Source organism: Paroedura picta, chromosome 8 (genome assembly GCF_049243985.1).
Source record: "Paroedura picta isolate Pp20150507F chromosome 8, Ppicta_v3.0, whole genome shotgun sequence".
NCBI classification, from domain to species: domain Eukaryota; kingdom Metazoa; phylum Chordata; class Lepidosauria; order Squamata; family Gekkonidae; genus Paroedura; species Paroedura picta.
In genome coordinates, this window is record NC_135376.1 from 95201814 (window position 1) to 95218486 (window position 16673).

Consider the following 16673-nt stretch of genomic DNA (forward strand, 5'->3'; position numbering starts at 1 on the left):
CCCCTGAGCCCCCAAATTATTTTTTAAGGCAAAAAAAAAGTTTTACTATGCAGTAATGCCACAACATAGAATCATTTTCAATTTAAAAAATTAATACTTCTGCATTGCTCCCCAGGAGCCAGCATCTTTTAATTTCTTTGCTGCAATCCCCGTCTGCAGTGATCTTGGAGCCCAGGAAAATAAAATCAGTCACTATCTCCATTTCTCCCCATCTATTTGCCAGGAATTGAGAGCGCCAGATGCCATGATCTTTGTTTTCCTGATGTTTAGTTTCAAGCCAACTTTTGCACTCTCCTCCTTCACCCGCATCAACAGGCTCTTTAGTTCCTCTTCACTTTCTGCCATTAGAGTGGTATCATCTGCATATCCGAGGTTGTTGATATTTCTTCCTGCAATCTTGATCCCAATTTGTGACTCCTCTAATCCCGCTTTTCTCATGATGTGCTCCGCATACAGGTTAAATAGGCAAAGCGACAGTATACAGCCTTGCCAAACTCCTTTCTCAATTTTGAACCAATCAGTGATTCCATGCTCGGTTCTCACTGTTGCGTCTTGACCTCCATATAGGTTTCTCAAGAGACAAATAAGATGCTCTGGTATTCCCATCTCTTTAAGAACTTGCCACAATTTGTTGTGCTCCACACAATCAAAGGCTTTAACATAGTCAATGAAGCAGATGTAGATGTTCTTCTGGAACTCCCTAGCTTTCTCCATGAACCAGCGTATGTCGGCAACTTGATCTCTAGTTCCTCTGCCTCTTCGAAATCCTGCCTGTACTTCTGGAAGTTCTCGGTCCACATATTGCTGGAGCCTAGCTTGTAAAATTTTGAGAAATGACTGCAATGGTGCGGTAGTTTGAACATTCTTTGGCATTGCCCTTCTTTGAGATTGGAATGTAAACTGACCTTTTCCAGTCCTGTGGCCATTGTTGATTTTTCCAAATTTGCTGGCATATTGAGTGTAGCACTTTTACTGCATCGTCCTTTAAAATTTTGAATGGTTCAACTGGAATGCTATCACCACCACTAGCTTTATTGTTGCTCAGCCTTCCTAAGGCCCATTTGATTTCACATTCCAGGATGTCTGGCTCCAGGTCCGAAACTACCCCATCGTAGTTATCAGGGATGTTAAGTTTGCTCTTGTACAGTTCCTCTGTATAATTTTGCCACCTTTTAAAAATCTCTTCTGTTTCTGTGAGGTCCCTACCATTTTGGTCCCTTATCATACTCATCTTTGCATGAAACGTTCTCTTCATATCTCCAGTTTTTTTGAAAAGATCTCTAGTCCTCCCCATTCTATTGGTTTCTTCTATTTGTTTGCACTGTTCATATAAGACGGCATTCTTATCTCTTCTAGCTTTTCTCTGGAATTTTGCATTCAATTGAGTGTATCTTTCTCTTTCTCACTTGCCTTTCACTTCCCTTCTCTCAGCTATTTGTAAAGCTTCCTCAGACAGCCATTTTGATTTCTTGCATTTCTTTTTCTTTGGGATGGTTTTAGTTGCTACCTCTTGTACAATGTTGCAAACCTCCGTCCATAGTTCTTCAGGCACTCTGTCTATCAGATCTAATTCCTTAAATCTATTTGTCACCTCTACTGTATATTTGTTGGGGATATGATTAGTTCATACCTGAGTGGCCTAGTGCTTTTCACTACTTTCTTCAATTTAAGCCTAAATTTTGCAACAAGAAGCTCATGATCTGAACCGCAATCAGCTCCTGGTCTTGTTTTTACTGACTGTATAGAACTTCTCCATCTTTGGCTGCAGAGCTTATAGTCAATCTATAACATTATAGCTCAGGGTTAAAAAAATTACATTCAGGACACATTGGGGGGAAGGAGGAAGGCAATCAAGGGCAGAGAATGGTGGCATTAAGGGGCACAATGAAAACAAAGGTGCAAGGAAGCACTAATTTACAAAAAAACACATTTTTTGGGAAGGGGAAGGAGCAAAGCATAATGGGAGGCTGCCTACATCAGACTCAGTGCAGAAAGCCTGTTGTGAATTTCAGCCTGGGAAAAGAAGGAGAGAAAGCCCAAATGAAGAAAGGCTACAGTCAACTAGCCACATCCAAAGAAAAAACAAGGTATGTCTCCTAAGGTGATTACTGGGTAGATTAAAAAGGGCTGCTCCTCGCCAGAGGCAGAGCTCAGACAACTGAGAGCACGTGGAGAGAACTACTAGGAGTGTTGCTGCTGACCAGGTGAGGCTATTATGCTGACTGGGTGAGGTGATTGCTGGATGATTGCTGGGAGGATTAAAAAGGGTTGCTCCTTGCCAGAGGCCCGAGAGACAAAGGGCTCTTGGCCTGTGGCTCTTAGCCTGGGGTTCTTGGCCAAGCAATTAGAATTAGTAAATTATATTTCCCTAGTAGTTGCACTGCCTAGAAGTTACAATGGACCTCCAGGACACTCATCCCATCATCTGCAGTGAGTGTGACATGATTGCCTTACCGCTACAATGATATAGGCTAGATATCAGGGAAAAAAATTTTCACAGGCAGAGTAGTTCAGCAGTGGAATAGGCTGCCTAAGGAGGTGGTGAGCTCCCCCTCACTGGCAGTCTTCAAACAAAGGTTGGATACACACTTTTCTTGGATGCTTTAGGATGCTTAGGGCTGATCCTGCGTTGAGCAGGGGGTTGGACTAGATGGCCTGTATGGCCCCTTCCAACTCTATGATTCTATGATTCTATGATTCTAATGCGGAAACAGTTGTACACAGCCCAGGCTAGCCCAATCTTACCAGATCTCAGAAAATAAGCAGGGTAGACCCTGGTCATTATTCAGATGGGAGACTACCAAGGAAGGCCAGGCTTGATTTGGAAGACTGGCACTGATAAACTGACTCTGTTCATCTCTTGCCTTGAATCTCTTGTCCTGTGAGGTAATCCTAAGTTGGCAGCAACTCTCCCCCACCAATTCAAATAGGAGCAGAGATAAAAGTTTAGAAGAGGTAAAATGAAGTACCTCTTCACCCAGAGAGTAATTATCATGTGGAACTCACTGCTGCAGGAAGTGGTGGCAGCTAGAAGCACCGACAGCTGCCAGAAGGAATTAGATAAACATCTGGAGCAGAGCTCCATCAATAGCGATTAGCCACAAGGCAGAGATGGAAGACTCTTGTCTGGAGCAGTGATGCTCTGCAATCCTGGTGTTTGGGGGGCCACATTGGGAGGACTTCTGGAGTTCTGGCCCCATTGGTGGCTCCCCTGATGGCACCTGGGGTTTGGCCACCATGTGACGCAGTGTGTTGGACTGGATGGGCCATCGGCCTGATTCAGTGTGGCTTCTCTTCTGTTCGTTTCAGCCTTATAGCCATCAAGGCAAAGCAATTTCCAAGCAGTGCCAGCAAACTCATAAACACGGCTTGGAGACAAAGTCCAGTTGACAGTGCTCCTTTTTGGAGCATGACCGTGTGGCTATTTAGACTTCCAGCCCCGCAGCGCTCTGAGTGTTCCCTCAGACAATTATAAGCCTATCTTTAAGGCAGAGTCGCATGAAGAAGAGGGGTGAAGTTGCTTTCAGAGGTGCCTGCCAGATCCTACCCCCCACCCCCCTTTATCAGATGTAGCTCTTTTCCGAAAGGCCAGTTAGTGGTGGTTGTAATTTCCTGTCGTGGAGAATTTAGAATGAATACAATTAGAGTCACCACAAGCAACGTGGTTTATCATCTTCATTTCCCAACCCATCATTGCTTTGTCTACATTTAGGAAATGTAATTTAAATACAGAGAGAGAGAGAGAGAGAGAGAGAGAGAGACGCACAGGGGGAAAAGAGCTGATGTTAGGGTTCCCAACCTTCAGGCGGCACCTGGACTTTTCCTGTAGAAAATGGCTACTCTGGAGTGTAGACTGTATTGACTCGTACCCTGCTGAGACACTCACCCAGGCTCTACCCCCTCCCCAAATCTAAAGGTATTTCCCAGCCCAGAGGTGGTGATCCCAGCTATGGTTGCTAGTCAATGACTTTCAACAACAGAAGGAAATGATGCCTTGGTTTACTGTGCAATAGCTTTGAAACTATTCCAGTAAGTGAAATCAAGAAAGACAAGACTTAAAAAAAAAAACCTTTAAAACCTTTCCTAGATTACTGCTCTAGGAATTTCCTGATATACTATTATTTATCGCGTGGCACATGCTGTGTAGCCAGGAATCATAGAATCATAGAATCATAGAGTTGGAAGGGGCCATACAGGCCATCTAGTCCAACCCCCAGCTCAACGCAGGATCAGCCCTAAGCATCCTAAAGCATCCTAAAGGAGATTGTGTGGCAGCCAGGTAAAGGACATCTGGAGGCGTTTTCCCATTGCCTGCCTCTGTGTCAAAACCTGAATCTCTGTAGTCCTGAAGTGACAAACAACAAAACCCACATGGTAAGTCTCATAGACCAGCAAGCCCATGAAAGCCGAACTGTCCCTGTGATGACTTCATTAGGGTTGTGGGTTTTGGCGTCCGAAGTGGCACCGAAACCCACAACCCTAGACTCTATCATCAAGGTGGGACCCTATCCCGGACACTGCATGGTTGGGAACCCTCCAAGGAACCTGACGTTCAGTGGCCTGAGTTCAATGCCGGCAGGATATAAATGGAATATCATAGCTACTTGTGAGAAAGGGGTCCGCAGGGTCTTCCAGACACATGTGCAGTTTCCTCAAAGCGGAAGCACATCTAACCCCGTTCTCCTGTTCTGGTCTTTCCCACATTACAGTTTTCACTGGCCGCACGACGAACTCTCAGCCTGGGGGTCCGCAAAGCAAAATGATCGATGGCAGGCCCCTTCCCGCGAGGGCGAATATGGGGTGTCTTCTGTGGATCATAAATAGCTCCAGATTTGGATGTGGTCCGCCGTGTGGTTTTTCTGACACAGGAATTCTGGATCGGGAGAAGCCAAGTTTACAAGACCTTGACCCTGCAGCAGCTGATGAGTTTGCCTGTTACTGCGAAAGGGAAACCACCGCAGTCAGGAGCAGTTGGCACAACTGAAGTGGCAGGGAGGCTGGGCTCTGTTAATCAGCAGTTTTCACTCAACGGCGTGTGAGAAGTGTGGGAAAGAGTCCTCCCTCCCATAACTATTTTCCCTGTGCAGGAATAACACTCCTGATTTTTATGCTCAGGGAGTGCGAATGAGAGGTCCTGTCTGTTGCACGGCAGAGAACTCACTCCGCCCTCTGCAGAATAGCTGCGGCACAAATCCCGCTTGACTGCTGCTGACGGTGGTATAATTTTAGAACGAAGATTCCTTACAGGAAAAGAAGGGTGGACCAAATTAATCCCAGCTGCAGGCTTTGGAACAGCTACTCTGAAATAATCTGGCTGCAAAAAGCCTCTGATGGTGGGCTGGGATGCAGGGCTGAGGGTTTGATGGAAATCCGGGTTCCAACCTCATGGGGCAAACTGACATGGGGCTTTGTGGGTTAGGGAGGTGGGGTGAAAGCACCTTCCGTTCCTGCCCACCTAACATACTTCATGAGGACATCAGCCCTCCTGGATCAGTCCAGTGGTCCATCTAGTCCAGAATCATACTGGCCAACCAGGTCCTCTGGCGGGCCAACGATAGGGCATAGAGGCTGATGTCAAAACCCTGTAGTTTCTGCCGTTATTTTGGAGTGTTTATTTAGCTTGCTATTTAGCTTGCTAGTCCTGTAGAGCAGTGGTCCCCAACCCCCGGTCCACAAACCGGTACCCGTCCGTGGATCAGTTGGTACCGGGCCGCGGCTCCTACTCCCTGATGGGGTATCGCAGGTGCCTTATGTGAGTCTGTCTTTCCTAACTTTTTTACCATTAAGAAACCCCTGAAATATTTTTCAGGCTTCGAGAAACCCCAGAAGTGGTGTATGATCATGCAGAATATGGTTGGGAAGCAGAGCTGTGGACACGCCCACCCAGGGCCCCTGCCCCTCCCTCCTTCAGGCCCATTGGCCATTTTGTAAGGGGAGGGAATTGACATGATCAGATATGGTTATATCACCCGATAAACATTTGACAAATTTAAAATATATATATGAAATTAATTAACTCCCAGCCATTCGGGAAACCCTTCCAGTGCCAGCCCCTGGCTGAGAACGCCCGATCTAGCTGATGAGAGGAGGGTGGGGCCAACTGACTCCAAGTGAGAGAATTCTCTTAACCCTTCCCCTCCCACACCCTCTTGCATCGCAGAGTTCCAATAGCCAGCCGGCCGTCCAGGGTCCCTTTGCAGACAGGCAATGGAAAAACCCCTCTGAATATCCCTTGTCTTTACAGCCATGTGGGGTCACTATAGTTCGGCTGAGACTTTCCACCCACATCTAGAGTTGCACTTTCAGAATATTTGAGGCTGCTGGCATTTGTACAAAACACAAGGGCTACCAGATTATAATTCTCTGTAAAACTTTCATGGCTGAATAAGTCAAATGAGATGGAGGGCTGGCCCAAATTCATCGTGAACAGCATCCACTGCTGATGAATCAACATACTCATTGCCCTCTGCAGGTGTAGGGGCTCCAGACATTCACTGCCCTACTGCACTAATAGACACCAAGAAAAAAGTGCCAGTTTGACCATGGTTACTGGCCAGAAACTTCCTCTGGAGGGGAAGTGTCCCTGCAAACACCCTTCTCTGAAGTCACCTACCCATTGCCTTCACCTTGCACCAAGAACCCTTTGCCTCGCTGTAATGTACACATGGATGTCAAATGCACTGTTTTGCTCCCAAGCAGAAACTGGAAACTGACTTTAAAGCCTGTTGCCATGTTTCCAGGAGGTGCCTGGACTTTTGCGGTGAAGTCACTGCAACCTAAAGCAGTGGTCCCCAACCCCCCGTCTGGGGACCAGTACCGGTCCGTGGATGAGTTGGTACTGGGCCGCAGCTCCTCCTCGTCCTCCTCCCTGGCTGCTGCCTCGGGGGCTGCCCTGCTACTCTGCTGCTGGCTCACCTTTGGTGCTCTCCGGCCATGGCTGGGGCTCCCCCTTGGCATGGTACTGCGCAACTGCTGCTCGGCAGCGCCCCCCAGTGTGCGGCGGGAAGTCAGAGGTGCCGGCAGGAAAGCAAGTGGAATAGGGGCTTAGGTGGCGGCGACATCCCTCGGCAAAAGACTACCCCCCCCCCACCGGGCCTCAGTAAAATTGTCAAGCGTTGACTGGTCCCTGGTGATAAAAATGTTGGGGACCACTGACCTAAAGTACAAACAGTCCCTGTATTCCAAAAGTATAATTCAGACGATGATCTTAATTGAAGCACGGAGGCAACAGTAGGTCCCATAGCCACTTTTTTCTTTCTGGATTCTCAGGTGAAATGACAAGTTACCTGGATTATTGTCAATTCAATTCGTCTTCAGACTCCTATCACAAACATTAAAGTACCTGACAATTCAGCCTCAACACTTTTTTAAAATTAGTGCCCCCAGTTGCCTTGTTGTGATTGGAGTCTGATGATGAAGGGAATGTGAAAGGAGGGCAATAATCCAGCTAACTTGCCCTTTGACCTAAGAATCCGGAAAGAAAGAAGTGGTTACGGGGCCTGCTGTTGCCTCCGCCCTTCAATCAAGATCATCGTCTGAATTATACTCTCGGCACGCGAGGGCCGTTTGTACTTTGGCTCACATTTTTGTATATTTCTGTGTGTCCTCTTGTGGTTGTTGAGGTCACTGTGAGCCTGTTAACTGCCAGCTCTGATGAACTCTGTTATTCTAGGAAGGCCTTATTTGTTCTTCATTATGCTGCATATTTGTTGGATCTCTTCATGATGCTGTTTACTAATTTACTGCTACTTTATTCTCTCCTTGTATCTGTACTCTGATGGTTCCTATGTCATGGTCTGAGGAAGTGTGCCTGCACACAAAAACTCACAGCTTGAATAAACCTTCCTTGGTCTTAAAGGTACCATTGGACTCACATTTTGTTCTGCTCTTTCAGACCAACACAGCTACACACCTGAAATAATTTATTCAAGTATGTTTTTGTTTGGGGCTACAGAATCCAGCAATATCCTCCCTTTGCTGAGGGACGTCACTGCCTGAGCCCCTACTCCACTTGCTTTCCCGCCGGCGCCCCTAACTTCCCGCCACCCACTGGGGGGTGCTGTCAGAAGCAGCTGCGCAGTGCCACGCTGAGGGGGAGCCCCAACCATGGCGGTCGCTGGAGAGCACCAAAGGTGAGCCGGCAGCAGAGCGGCAGGGCAGCCCCCAAGGTAGCAGCCGGGAAGGAGGACAAGGAGGAGCTGCAGCCCGATACCAACTGATCCACGGATGGGTACCGGTCTCCGGAACGGGGGTTGGGGACCACTGACCTAAGACACACACCAGAACCCCTCTATGTGTTTTCTTGGATCTGATAAGCATATCCCTACATATCTGTAGCCTCCACCTTTTTCAAGATATGCAGGTCATTTTCCCCACGGACTTCTTCATGTCGAGATGGTAGCTATACTTTATACGGTTCCCCTTATGTTCCCGTATCTCACCATCTCAACTCTGTTTTTCTCGCATGTGTGTATGTTTAGTGTAATTGACGTGCAGGTTTGGCAATTTACTTCAACCATAGTTTTTCTTCAAGAAAAATCACTTTCAGTTTCAATCTGGTCTGGTTCATTGAGAACCTCTAAGGCAGGGGTAGTCAAACTGCGGCCCTCCAGATGTCCATGGACTACAATTCCCAGGAACCCCTGCCAGCGAATGCTGGCAGGGGCTCCTGGGAATTATAGTCCATGGACATCTGGAGGGCCGCAGTTTGACTACCCCTGCTCTAAGGGAATAACCGTGGCATACGTTGGTGGAAATCCCATTGTTACCCCTCTCACTACTTCATTTCCCCAGCTCCGTCTAATTTGCATAGCACCTTGACAGCCACAAAGGATGAGAAATGCCCTCCAAATGGAAAGCACAAACAGGTGTGCTGCGTACATGGCTTCTCCTTCAACCTAGCCCTGTCCCCTACCAAATAATCAATGACCACATCACTCTGCTTTTCAGGATTTTTAGTTTGACATCAAGTCACAGCTGACTTATGGCAAACTTGTGGGGTTTTCAAATTAGAGTAAATGAGTGAACAAACACATTCTATGGCTTGTCGCTCAGGACCACAATCCTAAAATAAGGTATAGACAACCAGCATCCTGTTTCACAGAGTCACCAACCAGTTGCCCTCAATCGCCAAGAAAGAGAGCACAGAGGCCAAGACCTCTCAATGACATGGCCTCCTGGCACTGATATTCAGAGGTTTACTTTCTCAAGAGGTTCCCTGTAGCAATCTTGGCTAGTGCCCATTGATAGACCTTCCCTCCACAATTCTAATTCTCCTATACAGCCATGTATGCCAATATCCATCAGTACTCCCACTTGGGGTTTCCAGGTCTCCCTGGCTACTGGAAGGGTTGGGAGCAGAGGGTGCCAGATCCAGTGTGGGAAACTCCTGAAGATTTGAGAATGGAGACAGTGAAGGACAGGGACCTCATGGGATCCACCCTTCAAAGTATACATTTTCTCCAGGAGATCTGATTCTGTCGTCTGGAGATGAACTGCAACTACAGGGGCAATTCCCAAGTCCCACCTGGAGGCTGGTGTAATGTTTTCCCTATTTAGGAAAGATATTTCCCAATATGTCTGTGTGAGATTTTCACTCAAGTCTCTGGATGCTGTGGCTTCTGGGAAGAAGGAAACTTTCATGACTCCCAACTTTAACTTGTCAAGAAAAGGTAGACTGTATCCCTCCCTGAACATATGCAACCTCTGCATGAGCACATATGAAAAGCTGCGCTCAAGAACACTAATTGGTTTAGTCCATAGTCTCAATGCTCTCTTGTCGAATTAGGCAGCAAACATCTGCAGGGATTTCTAGCCTGCCCCATGATGTCAGGCAGCAGCTGTCTTGGAGGGAGTCTCTGCTGAAAGGGCACTGACAACAAATGAGGAACATGGCTGGGGGGGTGGTGGCTTTGGCTACTCTCGAGTCCTTGTTCTGCAATCCACCCCCTCCCCGCCCTGGCTGACAGACCCAACACCTCATATAAGCCTGAGAATTCACTGCGGTTGTAAAATAAGTAACCAAGAGTCTCATAAAGTTGCAATAGGTTTTGTGTTTCAAAATTCTACTGGTACCTAGCCCCTGAGCAAGAGAGTCATAAAATATATTTTTTTGTAAAAGTAATTTTTTGTATATTAACAGAACATCCCGTATTTCAGACAAAAGAGGTTGTACTTTTGACTCAGTTTCTTTCTGTTCTCATGACACATGGCATCTGTTAAACATCTGAATATTGTTCAAATGCTAGGAACCAGAGAAGACAATGCCAGGGTTTCCATTCTCCTCATCTCCTCAAGAAACATCCACTCTCTGCTGACACATGGGGGGTCTAGAGTTGCCCTCCAGGCAGCTGACAGGGGATGGGGAGGCGAGTTTACCAGGAGACAGGAGTTTCATAGAATCATAGAGTTGGAAGGGGCCATACAGGCCATCTAGTCCAACCCCCTGCTCAATGCAGGATCAGCCCTAAGTGTCAGGATTGTTAGAAAACGTCTGACATTAAGCATCCTACAGCATCCAAGAAAAGTGTGTATCCAACCTTTGCTTGAAGACTGCCAGTGAGGGTGAGCTCACCACCTCCTTAGGCAGCCTATTCCACTGCTGAACTACTCTGACTGTGAACATTTTTTCCTGATATCTAGCCTATATCGTTGTACTTGTAGTTTAAACCCATTACTGCGTGTCCTCTCCTCTGCAGCCAACGGAAACAGCATCCTGCCCTCCTCCAAGTTTAATTGAATGTTTCAGCAACATGCCCACATGACATCCAATACGACCAGCAAGTGATGTAGGCATGCTGGGGACCTCAAGGCGGTACTGTGGTTTGGGGGCAAAACCTCTATGGTAGAATTAGCTTCTTCCATAGAGCTTTTGCCCAAAAACCAGAGTGTCATCCTGGCATCCTTGATGTGCCTTGTAACTTCTGGGTCACATTGAAGTCACATAAAGCACATCACTGAAATGTTGGGTGTTCATCCTGTTTTGTGGGATAATTTCCAACTGCCAGCCAGCTGATTGAGGCCAAGAGGTGGGGCCTGGCAGCAGGGGACCCCTGCCCCCACAGGGATGTCTAGCATCCCTACATGGATCTGTACACAACATACAGTGCAGGTGATATGATGGAGAAATGGTTCATGAATGTGCAGTAACAATTGTCATTGCTTAAATCAGGCTGGCAAAGAAAACAGTGGATACATGCAATCAAAATGGACACTGGCCAGAACATTATACAACTAAAAGAAGTGGTGCAAGATCCAAAAACATGGTGCCAGTTAACCATAGGATTGCCAGTGTCAGACACAACTGAATGACTATCATCATCAAAGGTTTACATAGCTTCCCCCCCCCTCTTGTGACATCTTTTCCCCTTCTGCTAAAAATTCCATATGGAAAGCAGTACCTTGGACTAAACCCCCCCCCCACACACACACACACAAGTTTTGCAGGAAACTTTCACAAGTTTATATATGAACCCTTCAAAAGCTACATGCTTAGGCCCAGATAATGATATAGGGATTTCTAAAGAGCCTCTTGTGGCACAGAGTGGTAAGGCAGCCGCCTGAAAGCTTTGCCCATGAGGTTGGGAGTTCGATCCCAGCAGCCGGCTCAAGGTTGACTCCGCCTTCCATCCTTCCGAGGTCGGTAAAATGAGTACCCAGCTTGCTGCTGGGGGGTAAATGGTCATGACTGGGGAAGGCACTGGCAAACCACCCCATATTGAGTCTGCCATGAAAACGCTGGAGGGCGTCACCCCAAGGGTCAGACATGACTCGGTGCTTGCACAGGGGATACCTTTACCTTTACCTTAAAGATATTCTCTTTCTCCGAGTGAGGGGGTCTAATCTGGATATTCATTAATGGGAGATGGCTGGCCTTCCCCTACCCTATACAAAGAAAGGAATAAATAAGAAATCTTATAATCCTCCATGGAGGAAAGGTATTATAACTGGCCTCCAAAGAATGATGGTTAAGATGTGTGAGGATATGCAGTTTTACAGTTGAAAATTGGAATTCATTCCTACTTTTTCAGTCCCCCTAACCTGTGCCTATACCAGCCTAATATCTAATATCTGTACTAAATAAGTAAGTAAGTAAGTAAGTAAGTAAATAAATAAATAAATAAATAAATAAAGTCATAGGGTAGGAGGGAAGCCATCCTCCAAGAGGGACCTGGGGATCTCCTGGAGTTACAGGTCACCCCTAATCTGTAGTGTGCATGAGTGAACAGAATATGGGGAATGGGGATGCGGGACCACAGGCGGCAGTGCATTCAGGGTGATGGCTGGGGGAGTCAGCGCTCTGCACCGATGGCCCTCATGGACAGACAGCATTTCTGCCACTTACCACTCTGCACCACAAGAGGCTCTAGAGGGCTGTAAAAGGGGATTAGATAGATTCATGGAGTTCTTCTCCAGAAGAACTGGTTGGCCACTGGATGATACAGGATGCTAAACTAGATGGACAGGATGCCGGATTAGATGATCTGATCCAGCAAGGCTCTTCTTATGTTCCTATAAAGGCCTCCGCCTCTCTGCCCTGTTGTTGGCCGTCCAGAAGAATTGGTTCGTCATTATGTGAGATGGGATGCTGAGCTAGATGAGCTGGTCTGATCCAGCAGGGATCTTCTGATGTTCTTACAAAAGCTTTGGCCTCTGTGCCCTCTTGTTGGCCGTCCAGAGGAACTGGATGGCCATTGTGTGAGACGGGATGCTGGCCTAGATGGACCACTGATCCAGCAGGGCTCTTTTCATGTTCTTACAAAGGCCTCAGCATCTGTGCCCTCTTGTCAGCTGTCTGGAGGAACTGGTTAGTTATTACAAAATCTGAGTCCAAAGGCACCTTTAAGACCAACAAAGATTTATCCAAGCGATGAGCTGTTGTATGCATGCATACTTCCTCAGACAATGGAACAAAAATCATAAGATTATAGATATAAGGAGAGAGTAAATTAGTAGTGAATTAGTAAACAGTGTCACAACAAACATGCAGCATGATGACAAAGACTGGCTAGTTCCTTGCAAGAATAACAAAATCTGTCCTTTGGGTTCAGTTGTCTTTCACAAAAACATGGGGGATATAAAAACATTATGATAATGATTAATGGCAGACTCTTTCCCAATTGTAGAAAGAACTAATTAAAAGAGACTTGTTGCTAGTCTCCTTGGGTGCAGACAGATGGAACTAGCAACAAGTCTCTTAATTACTTCTTTCTACAACTGGGAAAGAGTCTGCCATTAATCACTACCTGAAATTTTTTATTTCCCCCATGTTTTTGTTAATGACAGCACAGAGTACAATTCCCCTATAGAAAATGGCTGCTCAGGTGAGAGAACTCTGCAGCATCATGCCCTGTTGAGGTCCCTTCTCAAACTTCACACTCTCCCAAATCTCCAGGAATTTTCCAACCCAGAGCTGGCAAGCCTCCAATGTTCCCTGTGGCAGCCTTCTCTCTCTCTCTCTCTCTCTCTCTCTGCAAAGGGAACAATGTGGTCTTATGGATACTATGAAGAAAAGTAGAAGAGTTGGTTCTTATATGCTGCTTTTCCCTACCCGAAGGAGGCTCAAAGCGGCTTACAGTCGCCTTCCCATTCCTCCCCCCACAACAGACACCCTGTGGGGTGGGTGAGGCTGAGAGAGCGCTGATATCACTGCCCAGTCAGAACAGTTTTATCAGTGCCGTGGCGAGCCCAAGGTCACCCAGCTGGCTGCATGTGGGGGAGCGCAGAATCAAACCCATCATGCCAGATTAGAAGTCCGCACTCCTAACCACTACACCAAACTGGCTCTCTATGGAAACATGGGTGGACTCTTGCATTAGCCGCAAAACACTTGACCCATGAAGCACATCATGAAGCGTAAGGACCAAGCCCCAATTTGGTTTGCCGCGCAATATTACCTGAAGCCCAAAGAAAGCCATCACAATGGAGTTAATTGTCCCCAAAATGCCTTCAGGATCAAAAGGCTGGGTGGTCTTGTACAGCTCCTGCCAAGAAAGAAGGCATTGCTTAAATTAATCAAAAGGCTCAAGGTCTAGACAGCCTCCTAGGCATAAATAGACAGGGTCACAGAATAAATGTCGGCCACAGATGAGAACCTGGCATACATCCAGACTGTCTCATCACTTCATGGATCTATTTTGGGATCAGAGGCAACCATTAGCATAAGAACCCCGGAGGCAGTTAGCTCGATCATTCTGTGACAAGAATAACAAAACAAAACGGAAGTAATCTACAAAAATTCCATATTCTGCACGAACGGTGAAGCTCTGACCCAGTCCGACTAGGCTTGCCTGATCTTGACAAATCTTGGAATCTAAGCAGGATCTGCCCTGGCTAGTAATTGGATAGAAGATCATCAAGGGAATCCAGGGCTCCTAAGCAGAGGCAGGCAAGGACAAGCCATCTCTGTTAGTCTCTTGTCTTGAAAACCCTACTGCAGGGGTGGCCAAAATATGGCTCTCCAGATGTCCAGCGGGCAGAGGCTCATGGGAATTGTAGTCTGTGGACCACAGGTTGACTACTCCTGCTCTATAACACTGTGATGTTTATGCTTCTGAAAGTCAATAGTGACTGTGGCTCAATGCTAGAGCATCTATTTGGCATATAGAAGGTCCCATGTTCATTCCCCAGCATCTGCAGTTAGAGGGACCTGACAGTCAGTGATGTCAAAGACCTTAACCTGAGACAATTGACAACTGCTGCCAGTTTGACAGACAATACTGACCTTCATGGGCTGGAGGTCTGACTCAGTATAAGGTAGCTTCATCTGGGTTGTCTACCACTGTTACAGGCTGAGCTCTGAGATTCAGCCTGTCTCCTGTTGTCCATGTCCTGTCAGGCTCAGCCTCTCTCCACCCAACTGTCGCTTCTCCTCAATGTTCCATCACTGCTGTTGATGATGTCACCCTAGCAACGGGGCCCAGGTGTTCCAGAAGCCAACCACCTCATCAAAACGCCCACTCTTAGACAGTCACAGCCCACCATGCCCCTTGTCTCACAGTGGTCTTCTAAGAAGGGTTTATGGAGCTTACCTGGCCTCAACCTCTTGGTTCCTGACATTATCAGGGTTTACGGAGCTAGGAGTGACACATTGCCTTGCCCAAGGCATCCCATGACTGGAGTTCTAAAGACCTCTTTGCTGAACGTGCTGATGGATTTGTTTTGATAACTAATTTAAGGATGGCCTACTGGGCTGATTCTGCACTTACTTTGCTTATTCCAGTGTGGATCTTCCTGAATTCAGGTTGACTTGAACTCAGGGCTTCCTCTATCCCCCCCCCCCCACCATTGAATCAGAAAAGCATTCTGCACGTGATTAGGGAAGCCCAGAAGGGGGAGCAAGCACAGCAGGAGCCTCTTTCTTTTCTTGAACAGGGCAGGGGCAGGGGAGAAGATTGGAGACAGCAGAGGAGGGAGAATAGATCCTAGAGAAAAACTCTGCTGAGAGAAGTTAGGGCTTCTGGAACTTCTGCTGAGAGAAGTTAGGACTTCCTCTTTAAGGGAACCAGGAACTGACACCCTCACAAATCAGGGCTTTTCTACAGCTTTGGAGGCTCGGCAGCAAGCTTTCTATTGCCGATTTTTCAAATATCGAGGGTTATATCCATTCCAAGTTATCGCAGGGGAAAGGTAGGGTCACTCCGTATCAATCATGCTTGTTGCAGAGGGAAAATTTAAACTGCCCAAAATCAAAATGGAAATTGCATTCAGTGTAGATGGCAGGGACTTAATCGACCTGGGATTGGAAGAAAAGCTCCGTGCAGATTCAGCCCTGGTCACACAAGTCCCTGGTCAGTCCCTGTGGCAATTTTATCAAGCTTCGAGCATCCAAACTAAACTGGGTACAAAGCTGACCCAGTTGCATTAATAAGAAAAATGTTTTCAAGTTCCTTCAGAACTTACTAATGTTATACCACCTGTCTTTTGACCTAACTTGGATGGCTGGATAAGATCTCAAAAGTTAATCAGGATCAGCCCAGGTTAGGACTAGGATGGTAGACAGGCTAGTCCAGGGTTGCTAAACAGAGGCAGGCACTGGGAAACAAATTCTGCACCAATCCTGACTGGGATGGCTCAGGCTGGCTCAAGCTTATCAGATCTGAGGCTAAGCAGGGTTGGCCCTGGTCAGTATTTGAATGGGAGACCACCAAAGGAGGCTAAGGTGGTTATGCAGAGGTAGGCAAAACCTAAACCACCTTTGAATATCTGCTGCCTTGAAAACCTAGAGTGGCTACAACTTCATGGCACTTTCCCTACTTCTCTTTTGGATGTTGTGTATCACATAGAAATGCATATATTTGTATGGAGTGCTGTGACTGACCACAGGGACCTTGTGAATAGGTTGATTAGTGCTGCAAAATCCAGAAACTAAGCTCTATACCAGGGGTAGTCAAACTGCGGCCCTCCAGATGTCCATGGACTACAATTCCCAGGAGCCCCTGCCAGCATTCGCTGGCAGGGGCTCATGGGAATTGTAGTCCATGGACATCTGGAGGGCCGCAGTTTGACTACCCCTGCTCTATACAGGTCCTCCAGGAACACAAAAGATAGTCACCCATGATTTACCTGTTCAATAACTCAAAACAGTATTAAATTGAGGCCAACCAATGAATCCTTAGTCAGAATACTCAGAGGTGTGAGGTGTTAAATTTTCCTGAAACATCTGGATCTAGCTT

At 46.9% G+C, this 16673-nt stretch overlaps 1 protein-coding gene across 4 annotated transcripts in view; it reads right to left on the reverse strand.

Moving 5' to 3' along the window:
- The window catches only part of LOC143843979 (heparan-alpha-glucosaminide N-acetyltransferase-like), a 271359-nt gene that overhangs the window by 53398 nt on the left and 201288 nt on the right, over positions 1 to 16673 (reverse strand). For all 4 annotated transcript variants that reach the window (XM_077350869.1, XM_077350873.1, XM_077350872.1 and 1 more), the window contains one exon: positions 13896 to 13982. In XM_077350869.1, coding sequence (XP_077206984.1) covers positions 13896 to 13982 — 87 coding nt within the window. The remainder of the gene's footprint in view (positions 1 to 13895; positions 13983 to 16673) is intronic.